Source organism: Danio rerio, chromosome 2, assembly GCF_049306965.1.
Source record: "Danio rerio strain Tuebingen ecotype United States chromosome 2, GRCz12tu, whole genome shotgun sequence".
Taxonomy (NCBI): Eukaryota; Metazoa; Chordata; class Actinopteri; order Cypriniformes; family Danionidae; genus Danio; species Danio rerio.
Window position 1 is genome coordinate 30425440 of NC_133177.1, and position 12468 is coordinate 30437907.

Here is a 12468-nt window from a genome sequence, read left to right on the forward strand (position 1 = left end):
ATTTAAAATTTTCCTGCACTTTTTTTTGACATTTCTATTTATTCACAAAGGATTCTGTCTTGTTTCATTTCACTAAAAGTGTACGTTGACCAGGCACCATCAAGAAAATGACCAAAAATGTCAACATCTATGCATGATTCTGAAGCCCTTTGCTATATTTTATAGATTAAAATGTTATTATTCTCTTAAAATTCTACCTCCATTGACTTACAGTGTATGGAAAGGAGCACCTTGGATGTACTGCTGTAAATAATTGCACAGGAGAAAAGCACTCATGCAAGTTTAGAAAGGCACAGGGCAAATAAACGATGATAGATTTTCAGCTGAACCCCTCATTCTATGCTTGCCTAGTGTCATTACAACACCTCTGTCAAGCCCAAAACACTGATAAAGGTTCATAAAATATTTGATATGAAGTTCCCAAGCAGCGGTAAATCCAGTGCTATTTATCAGTGTTTGCATAAAGTAATCTAAAGGATTTGCAAAGCGCATTTCACATGATGACAGCCTCTGTGTCGCTCTAGTTGTTCTAAAGGAAACCTTGTGCTCATTATTCCAGTCTTAGGTGGAGGAATACAGAGAGGTCAGGTAAGCCTGAGGCGCTCTGATACATTCATGTCCACGGGTCACACTCGCAACAGTGACATCATCTTTTCAATCTCTGCTCCAGCGATTGCAGGGCACCTCGTCTTTCCCTATGGCCTCCGACGGTCCAAGTGGACGGCAGTCAGTAATACTTATGAGGGCCCTTAAGGCGATGTAGTGTGGTCTTGCGTCAGCCTGGAATATATCACATTTTATTTCGCAGATAATGTTACTACTGTGAAAACAGAGGGACAGACAGGTGTCATAAAGCACAAACAACTTGTGTTGGGCAACGGCATAAATGTCAACAGCCAGATAGATCCGCATATCGCCAGTATATCTTGATTAGTCTTCACTGCCCTGGGCTATTGGCAATGGTTGAGATATGTGGAGGGAACGCATGAGAGACGGAGAGGGAGGGAGCGAGCCAAAGAGAATGAAGGGCAGAGCATAATCTAGCAGTCGCTGCCTCGTTTTTAAGAGGTCGATGAGAACGAGGCCCCCACAAAATATCCCACTTGTTGTTTAATTGATTCTGGATGACGGATTGTTTTCTCAATCCAATTACTGCAAATTGAGGATAATGTTAAATTGATCTGCTGCTCCCGTTGAACATCCATCTTGTGTCAAAACTGCAGAGAGGGTAAATCAAGCCTTAAAGTGGGCGCAGTCTGTAACAGTTAAGACTTAAGACTGCGTTAGGATTATATATAAGTCATGGTAATCACATAACTGCGGCTTCAAAAATCATATCTTGCACTTTTTTTAACAAATAAAAATAACTACTTATATTCCTATAAAAAGTTTGTAATAGTTTGTAATACTTGGAAAAACTTGTTTTCAAAAATCTATTTCATTTAATTAAACTATTAGAATTACCATATTTTATCCATAACCTACTAAATAACAATTAGTAGTTAATAGTAACATTGTTAGCATGTTAATAATAAACAATAATAATTAACCTTTCAAATTTTTTTAGACTTGTCACAATCGCCAGAGATCCAGACTTCATTGGGATCAGAGATCATTGGGAATTATTCACTTTCACTCAGGACTACAAATCTGTCAACATAAGGACTACAAATCCTGTCATTCACCACACACTTACACCTGTTCCGGTTTTCCTGCTGATTGCTAACACACAGCTAAAGCTGTTCAGAACTGATTACATGTACTTTATAAGCAGCACAGACACACACACTAGTTGCTGAGTCTTGTTTAACTGTACTGTGACATTACGACGCCTTTCCCTTGCCTTGCTTTGACCATTGCTTTGTTTTGTTTGTTTACGTTGCTTGCTGTCTGTACTGACCATTCGCCTGTTTAATGACCACGACTTTGGGTTTCCTGTATACATCAGTTTGACCATTCTTGAATAAACCCTGCATTTGGATCTGCACCTCCGTTGTCAGCGTCCCATGTCATTACATGACCCCTGGGGTGATTGCGTTTTAATAAATACACAGCAGTAGCGTCATATGCAGCAGATTGATTTTTTGGCACCAGGTCAAACTTTCTGACATCTTTACTGCACTCATGTACATTAAACATAAACACAAGCCACAACTGAACAAGGAGATCTTTGAGAACAAGGAGAACAAGGTGTTTTCCAAAATAAATGACGAACAAAGTTGGGCCTACTGGTATATGTGCACAGTTTATATATTTATAACCATATGTATATATGTATGTATATATATATATATATATATATATATATATATATATATATATATATATATATATATATATATTAATTATATATATATATATTAATTATATATATATATATATATATATATATATATATATATATATATATATATATATATATACATACATACATATATGTATTTTTTTAATTTATTTTATATATATATATATATATATATATATATATATATATATATATATATATATATATATATATATATATATGTATATATATATATAAAATATATATATTGGGGGTCGCAAGTCTGGTAAGCGGGCTGAAAGTTGGTAGCGGGCTGAAAATTTTGGGAACCCCTATGATAAATGACTAAATGTAGAGAATTTGAGCTTATTATTATTTGCTGTTTTATTCTAGTAAAATCTGTCAACACTATAAGTCAATATATAAATCCTCTTTTTGTGTTTTTTCTTTTACCGCACATAGAGAAAGAGAGTTTACTTACTGTACACACTGCTTAAAATCCCTTTTTCAAGTGCTGTTGTCAATCCAGTAAATTAATTTAGCTGTAAGGTGAACATTTTATTATATATTTTTCACTATTCTGCAAAAAAAACTTTCTTTGTGTTTTGTTTCAGAGAATCACCACTCAGGTTTGAGTAAATAATGGCACCATTTTCTCATTCCTTCATTTTTAGCTTTGTAGCATTTTCTTTGTTGGCACCCAATAATGCTGTCGCTCTTGAATTTAAGGTCGATATTGGCTCTGCTTTTGTTTACATCATGGTGTCTGTTTATATATATGTGTGTGTGTGTGTGATTATGACTCCACACGTGCAGCCTCTGCCTCGCCAGCCCACTCGCCCAGCTTGTCTGCCCCTGCGAACGACACTAGGCCTGAGGATGAAGTATGAGACTTTGGCACCATATTTCACACTCGCTGTGGCAGGCCTGAAGGATGGATCATTAGACGTTTGCCTCCCTTTTCCCTCCACTCTATCTTTCTCTCTCTCACTTCAGCCTGCTCCCATTTACACCTCCTCTTTCTCTCTCCCTACTTTATCTGCTCCCTTCCCTCCCCCTCGAGTTGGGTATTGGCAGCCAAATACACATATGCGCTATCTACACTAAAAGAGAGAGAGAGATATAGACTCCCGTGGGAGGACTGTGTTGTGGCTGTACTGTAAGATCCCTCGCATTCATGGGTCTGAGAGCGCTAACACGGAGGATTGGTTTTCGGATTCCACACAGCACAAAAAATGGATTTATTTCACTTTTTTTTGGCGCATGTGTCTTGTTATGTTATTTATTTCTCGCTACGCATTTTCCTTTTCTCTTTTTTTATATATTGACTCACTCTGTTTCACGCCATCTTTTTCTGTGCATTATTTGATCCCTGACTTGAATCGCTAAGACGTTCGACTTTTGTGCAACGGTGCAGTCTTGCCTTCCGTTGATAGTTTTGATGTGCCGTATACAGGGGTCTGCGCTTTCAGGGCAGGGTGATATTTTCTGACTGACACATAATCCAGTCTTATTTTGCACGTACAGTAGGCATATGCTGCACTCATTAAAAGGATTTAACGCTGGCCTTTCCCGAATAAGCAGCTTGGGTTGGAGAAAGAGGGAAGCAAGTGGCTGTTAAAGCCTCATATTTACAGCATACATCCTGCCCTAAATCTGGCTCGTGGTGCATCTGCGTGTTTATCTCTGTCTGTTTGCATATGTTCACACATGACGGAGCTAAGTGTGAGAAGACAAAAAGTGCCGAGCATGTGTGGGTCCGTACAGTTAATAACAGTTGTAAACAAACACCAAGGATGAGATTAAATCACACTGTAGTGCTCTTTAAACACCTCGGATGATGAAACACCTCCTGTTCAGGATTTGTCAGCGACGTTATTAAAATCACTACAGCCCAATCTGATGAACTTATTGATAGAACTAATGTACCAGATCTGGCCTAATTGAACCGCAGAAGATAATTCGGCTTATCTTTCACGTTGTACCTTAAAGTGGTATGGCCTTGAGGCTGAATCGTTCTAGACGGTGTGAAAGAGCGAGAGAGTAATATTTTGGCCTGGTGTCATAAATATTGTCGAGATACAGTCACGGTCGAGCTTTATCTGATTTTACACCTCTTATGTCTTTGCTTATCTTGCACGGGAGGTAAATGGACTGCTTGAGATGTGCAAGCGTGTGTGTGTTAAGGCTCTGGTGCCTCTAAATCTTTCCTGGTGCTTGATTTTTTCTTGGAATTGTTGTTTACGGTGGCAAGGGCATGAATCTGTAATGAAGCAATTTATTAAACACTCTACTCTCGTATAAAAGGGGTTTCTTGTTCATATTGTTAGCAAATTGTTTAATCGTAATGACTATTTGCACAAGTTGTAAACAGCACTGTGCAGCTATTTTCACCCCAACGGTCTGGTGGAAACAGACAGAACTTGGAATAAAAGCACTTAAGATGTCAGAGGAGTGGTGGGGAATGTTGTTTTCTCTTTTATTTTCTTTCCCAGTTAAAGCTCAAATCTGACTTGTGATTCCACCTCCCCACTCATCTCACCTCCCCTTGGCTAATGAAATCCACTCTCATGATTAAAAATGTAAATTATTTAAATAAATGCTAAGTAATGTTACTCTTATTATACAAAGTTGAATAGCAGTAGCTATAAGTAGGGGCCAGACGGAATCTGCAGGCATTTTTTGCTATTTCTGCACAGAATTTTGGTAAAAATCTGTGAATTTATGCAGAATTATTTTGGGACTATCATAACTAAAACCTCAATAAATGAAATAAAAAGTAATACCCTTTTAACATGTATTTAATGTTTACAAAGCAAGTCTCATATAATATATCTACTAAAAGACAAAAAAAATATTACTTTAAAAATTGCATGTAAATAAATCATATGAATATTTTCATATTAGTCAATAATATTAAAATTAAATTAAAAACTGAATGAATATGAATTTACACACATTTACACAATCAAATTAACAGAATCAATGATGGGCTAAAAATCTGCGGAACTTTGTGGAATTCTGTGCGTGCAGATTCCATGTGGGTCTAGCTATAAGATATAAAACTATGCAAAAATATACATATAACCTTACAGAATAGTATGTAATTATAGAGTTGTTAAGTAAACAATATCTTGCAGGACATGTAAAGGTACTTGTATAGCCTGTCTTATGTGTATAGTTAAGTATCTTATAGTATATGTTAGTTATGCATAGGTTTTTAAAATAGCTCTTATGTCCAGCGTTGTGTTTGTATTTATGATTAATTTATGTAGCACTGTTGTCTTGCGAGACGTGACATTTCGTTCCTCTGTATGTCCACACATATAGCGGGATGACAAAGAAGCTCGACTTGACTAAATTATATATGTACATATGAAGGGTTCAGATGCAAAAACCTTTAAATGGCGTCTGAAATCTTCTTCTAAAATAAGCATTATTATCAGGCTCTTGTGTGTAGGTTCACTTATATCACTTTTATGGAAAATAATAAGGTCTGTTTTATAGACTTTAAAGCTAAATAGCTTAGTATATACAAAGGAGGCTGAGAAAAAAAAATCATTTTTGTTGGAAATTACAGATGGCACTTAGAGGTTTTTGCATCTGAACTTTTCATATTAATTTTTTTTTTGTTATTTTGTATACATAATTGTATGATGGCCAAGAGATCTCAACATTCGGCCATTTAAAAAAACACATACAATTCCAAAAAACACCAAATCCTCACAATGCAAACAAATTAATAAAATGTGCTGTGTTTCTCACAACACTTTCAAATAGAACGGAAAAATACAAACGTTTTTCAAGGGGACCTTTAAATGTGACTGACCTGGCTATTTGGGTCTTGGTTATTTAGGCTAATTAAATACAAAAGACAAAGGAATTAGGATGTTAAAATAAACAAACAAAAAACTCACCTTTCAAAGATCACCTACAACTTCACTGAGCAACAGTCACGACACAATAAACACTTTGCAGCATCTGCTGTCACGTTTTTATGTCCCCTTGAAATATTTTTGTTGTGTTAGTTTTTATTTGCAGGTGTTGTGTGAAAATGCTGCATGTTTTCCTAAATATTTGAGGTTTGTGAGAAAACGCAGCGCATTATATTAATTTGTTTGCATTGTGGGAAAATGCAGCACATTTTTTATGTGTTTGCATTATGATTTGCAGCATGTGTGCTGATAAAGATCTTTTTTTTTTATTTGCTGTTGTTTTTTTGTAATTGCTTGTATTTTCTTATATAAGCTCTCTTGGCTAATGTATGATTGTGGGTTTCCAACAAAGTACAAGCAATAGTTTAAATGTTAAAAAAGATTTTTCTCTCACGATCATCAAGACATCTTTATTTCACCAAAACAACAGAAAAAAAAGAAAAATAGCGGGCATAAATGCTTTTCTATTTTAATTTGTTAAAATGTCATTTTTAAGAGTTCACACATAGATATTGCTTGATAATAATAGCAGGCTTGGCATACTGACCCAGGAGAGAACCCTGAGCTCAGAGAGAATTGAGCCCGTCTTCCGCCTGGTCAGTTAGCATGTAAGGGGGTCTGAGATCAGGTAGTTCTCAAAAGCTGGTAAAGGAGGCAAAGGGGGAGATGGGGTGGATGCGGGGATTCTTCAAAAATCACTGATAAGGGAGTAATATTAGACGGGCTATTTATAGTTCGTTTGGATTAATCAAACTGGCATTACTAAAATGATTATGGATGGGAAACCAGCCACGATCAATCATATCATGTGCTCCTCTCGAAATTAATTTGTGAAATTTCCCTTTTTTTTTTTTTTTTGCTTTATAAACAAGAACCAGCAAGTACAGTGTTATTATACAACAAAATCACCTTACATTCCTTAACAAGAAGAATTAAATGAGAAATTTAATTTAATTTAAAAAAAAGAGTAGAGGGTAGTTAATTATCAAATTACATATAAATATATTACACACATTTTTTTCCAATTTTAGTTATTAACAAGAGTTATTAAATTCACTTTTACCTCAGAACATGCATATATACAAACCATTTTTATGCAAACATATTAAAGGAGGAGCATATATTAATTGTTATAATTGCTTTTACTAATTTTAGACTTCAAAATCACTTTTATATACATATGAATCTCTTTTTCTAGCACCATGAAGAGAATTTGCTTTTGTCAAACTTGGATTAATGTATGTGAAATGTACATAATAATAAAATAAAGTTTATAATAAAAGCATAAAATAAAAAAGCAAAAAATAAAGCATCTTTTAAAGAGCAATCCTTATAATAACCCAAAACCACATGTTTATAAGATAAGGAAAATTATTTTAAAATATTATGAGCAATAAATGATTCAACATTAATCCAAAAAAGTTAAGAATATTGGCAACACCAAAATAAATGTGAAATAGTTTCATTAAAGCTTTCAAAAAAACTATATTCTAACTCAATATCAGTTTAAAACTTTTGTGGAAATATTTTTTTGTGGGATGAATTCTGTGAATTAATTCAAAATATATTTTAGCCTTAGTATTAGGCTTAAATCCAGAGAAACAGCTAAAACCAACTGAGGTCTGCTCAGGTCTGGGAGGACAAACAGAAAGTACTGATGTACACTGCTTCTGTACAGCATATGTATACTGTACAAGCAGGTATTGCCCCCGTTAGTATAATAAATTCCTGTAATGAAATAGGAATTTAGTATCTTGCTATAAATTCTGTAAATGTAAATAATGTTATTTCATTATCAATTAATTGATTCATTAATATTTGTTCATTGTTAAACCTATTGAGAAAGAATAGTGAAACTACATGTATTTTAGTAATAGCAAAGCTTATTTCTCAGCAGTCAATACTCCAGTCTTTAGTTTCTCATAATTTTAAAGTTTAAAGTTACAAGATACAGAGTTTGATATATTTATGGAAACCATTTTGCATTTGTTCATTATTTATTTAAAACAGACATCCTGTTGAGATTATAAATGTATTTACTGTTTGTTTGTCTCCTGTTTAATAAAAAGTATGAACTTTAAAAAAAAAAAGTTTTGCTCATCCTAGCACCATATGTTTCTTCTGTCTTGTTATTTGCAGTTCTGGTGCTGCTGATCGTGACAATGAGGAGGAGGAAGAAGGAACCTCTGATCCTGGATGAAGACCGGGACGTGCGGGAGAACATTGTGCGCTACGACGACGAAGGCGGGGGCGAGGAAGACACAGAGGCCTTTGACATGGTGGCTCTGCGAAATCTCAATGTAGTGCGGGACAGCAAAGCCCGACGAGACGTCACCCCAGAGGTGCCTACCCTTTACTGCTCCCGGCCTCCCCCTTACAAAATCACCCCAGACAACGGGATCTTCAGGGAGTTTATATGGGACCGCCTGAAGGACGCTGACGTGGATCCTTCCGCACCGCCTTACGACTCCCTGCAGACGTACGCTTTCGAGGGCAGCGGCTCGGTGGCCGAGTCCCTCAGCTCCCTGGACTCCCTGAGCACAGACTCAGAGCAGAACTATGACTATTTGAGCGACTGGGGGCCTCGATTCAGGAAGCTAGCTGACCTGTACGGCCACGGAGACAGCAGCAATATATTCTCCTCCTAGCTGGGATTACAATTCTGCCAAGGTCTGCTCAATCAAGGACATAATGGAAATGAACAATGATCAAGAGAATACCACTGACTCACTGATGCTTGACAGAAGAGGGGAGCAAAAAAAAAAAAAGGGAACATTAAATGCACATAGTATGGGAGATATATCTGCAGAGAGCAGCAGTTTTGATAAAGAATAGACGGAGGAGATCGGAGTCAGAAGCACTTCTATTTAAATTGCAGTTAGACGCCAAGTGTGGACTTGTGTGGGGTGTGGTTTTAAGGGTCTGAAGAGCGATGTTCAGGCCCAAGAGAATAATGGACGGTGGGATGCTGGGCCACGTGAGCGGGTCCCAGGAATACCAATTGTTTCGACGAGACATTTGAAGCGATCTCCCCATGGTTATAAATGAGAACAGTGCCATCCGGCTGGCCATACAGCAGCAATGCTCGAAAGATCAATGTTTCTGTTCTATCAGATGTTTCTATGACTCAAAGGAAATCAATACGAATTCAGCAAGCGAGAACACCGATATATTATTTTTTTTCGAAAGCATTGGCTAGTGAGGAACTGCAACTGTTGCTTTGTAAAATATCCTTTATGCATAGCTTCACATCTTAGTTCGGTGCAGAAAATATGGGCCAAGGTGCTTAGCTATCACAACTTCTGAAGTATCCTGCAGTTACGCCGACCAAAATACAAGTCACACTCGTAGTGAATAGACTTTGATGTATCGAGCAGGACAGGCCGGAGTGGATTTAATCATTGAAAATGTATAGTACTTGCCTTTCAGTTGAAGCTGTCAACCTGAGTTATTTTGAGATGTTATTTTGTAAGTTTGTAGAGAGAACCCTTATGACAGCGAGCGTTTGAAGGGGAGTCTTTTGTATTAAGCCTATTCCTCTCTCCAAAACCTCAGCCTCAGCGGAGAAGCTCAAAGCGCCGAAATGTTTTTGTAGTGCTCAATGCTGTCCCGTGTACAGTTTTTTTGCTTTTCTTTTCTTTTCGCAGTGGTCCTTGCTGAGTATCTTGTGAGAGCTGTTTGTTTTAAAGCAGGCCTGTTGTCGATATGAGTCTGGTAATGGGGAAAAAAGAATGTAAAGACATTATCCTAAACAATATCCGGGGACGTGTGGATAACATACGGACAACGCAGACCTTACTACTACTACAGTATATTCAATGTTAGCTGTTGTCCGACAGGTTATTATCATGATTTTTGAATTGTAACGAAATGAAATGACAGTAACACATGCTCAATCCTGAAGCTGGAAAGACATTTTGTACAGGTTTTTGTAATAAAGCACACGAATTGCAGCACACAGCGTGGCCATTATTTGACTGCTTTCATTCATTCAAACTGGGGCTGCACGATATTCCATTTCAGCATCGATACAGCAACATGCAAATCTGCACATCGCAGGATCTCCAGTGTCAAATTGAGGTTATAATTAAACAGGATCCACAGTTGCAACATTAACTCGAATAGTGTTAAATATTGTTATCTGGATGTGTTTTTAAAGAGGAAGTGAAGCACTTGGTCAAGTTTACATTATTTTTTACATTGATTTGCACTTTAATGAAAACATTAAACAAACTCGATTAATGTTACCATTTAGAAGAAAACAGCATGTTTTACTACAACTTTCAACGCAAGGGTGCTGCCATCTTGGAATGTCAATGTGTCTGACGTGACAGGGTTAGTTCCGTTCCCTCAGCTGAACAGTTACAGTGGAAATAATGTGCTTCGTCCAAATTCATATACTATCTGTCCTAAATAGAATTTGAAAATAGAATTAGTATGTCCCAAATCATAGTTTGTTAAAAAAAAGTTCCTGGATGGTTTACTATTTCTGGTAAAAAATTTTAAGTGTAGAACCGTCCATACTCTAATCGATAATATTGCTCACAGTACATTGTGTAAATAAACTACAAACATGGTGCATTCGCGAGACCAACCGTTAAGTAGAGAGGCTTTGGTAAAGATGTTTGTGTGCCCATAAATTAATGTCTATCCAACTGGATAATATTTAAATCGCGTTTTCTGTGTTATATTTCATCTGCAACAACAATACTGACTTTTATATATAGACATATTTGGACATTAATGCCTGAATGCAAAATTATCCAAAGACCTGAGAAAATTTCTCTGCATTACAAGACTTGTAAATGGGAGATTATCCTGTTGCTGCTTCTCCATTAAGGTAGTACATTAAATATGAAAGAAATGTGAATGATGTGTGGATGATTGACAGGGCTCATAACTAAGCAACATACTGTAATAATCTGTTAACGAGGTCGTAGTATGTCCCAAAGTTTGCATACTCCTCTGTTACACACAAAAGTATACATATATACATGTATATATGTATATATATATATATATATATATATATATATATATATATATATATATATATATATATGTATATATATATATATATATATACATATATATACATATATATATATATATATATATATATATATACATATATATATATATATATATACATATATATATATATATATATACATATATATATATATACATATATATATATATATATACATATATACATATATATATATATATATATATATATATATATATATATATATATACATATATATATATATATATATATATATATATATATATATATATACATATATATATATATATACATATATATATATATATATATATATATATATATATATATATATTTTTTTTTTTTTTTTTTTTTTTTCTTTCACAAAAAAAGTACATACTTTTATGGCATAGTATAAGTATGCAAATTGGGATGCAGCAATGGACTGAACATGGAAACTGGAAAGCCTAATTTAACCCAATGTGTGAAGTTGTAGGTGGGACTTTACTAAGTCACGTCTTTGTGCATCATGTCAAGGCATATTCTCTTATCAAGTCAATTAACTCAATCTCTCAAGATGTATGAAGGATGTAAATTTATTCATTACAGACAATCATTCTATTATCCAATCAGCTCAAGACCAAACCCCTATAAATAGCCAAACACGTCATATCTCTGTTTCGCTGACTTCAGCATCCATCCACCACCCCAACTCCACACTATTAAACTTCACAATGGGTTCCACGTCGACAACTTCACACATTGGGTTAAATTAAGCTTTCTAGTGTCCGTGTTCAGTCTATGACTTCCACTTTATCTGTTTATCTGAGGGAATGGAAGCAACCCCATGACGTCAGACACAGCCATATTATAAGATGGCAGCGCCCTTGCACGAAAAACTTTATTAAAATATATTATTTTCTGCTAAATGGTTACATTAATTGAGTGCTTCACTTTCTCTTTAAGGCCTGTCAAACCATTTGGGTTCCGGAAACTCTACATTTTGCCACTTTGTATAAATAATTAGACACAATTATTATTTTTTATTTTTTTGTTTTGTGTAGACTTTGCAGTGTTTTTTTTTTTTTTACATTTGGCTATTTAATGTCTCTACTCAACTCAAAAAAAAAAAAAAGTATCTTTCGTCTATCATTTAGTGTGGTTTAACTTATTAAATGTTTTATGTTTTGTATAATTTTTCATATTTTATGCAGATGGATTCTCCTACAAACTCTTTT

The 12468-nt window shown here is 35.3% G+C and overlaps 1 protein-coding gene across 3 annotated transcripts in view; it reads left to right on the forward strand.

Annotated features, from left to right (window-relative positions):
• cdh7a (cadherin 7a) overlaps positions 1-10172 on the forward strand; it is a 95722-nt gene extending 85550 nt beyond the window's left edge. For 2 of the 3 annotated variants that reach the window (XM_005163402.5, XM_073920012.1), the window contains one exon: positions 8359-10172. In XM_005163402.5, coding sequence (XP_005163459.1) covers positions 8359-8867 — 509 coding nt within the window. In that variant the 3' untranslated portion in view covers positions 8868-10172. The remainder of the gene's footprint in view (positions 1-8358) is intronic. The other variant, NM_001077448.2, reaches the window with a different exon arrangement.
• Positions 10173-12468: the final 2296 nt, after the last annotated feature.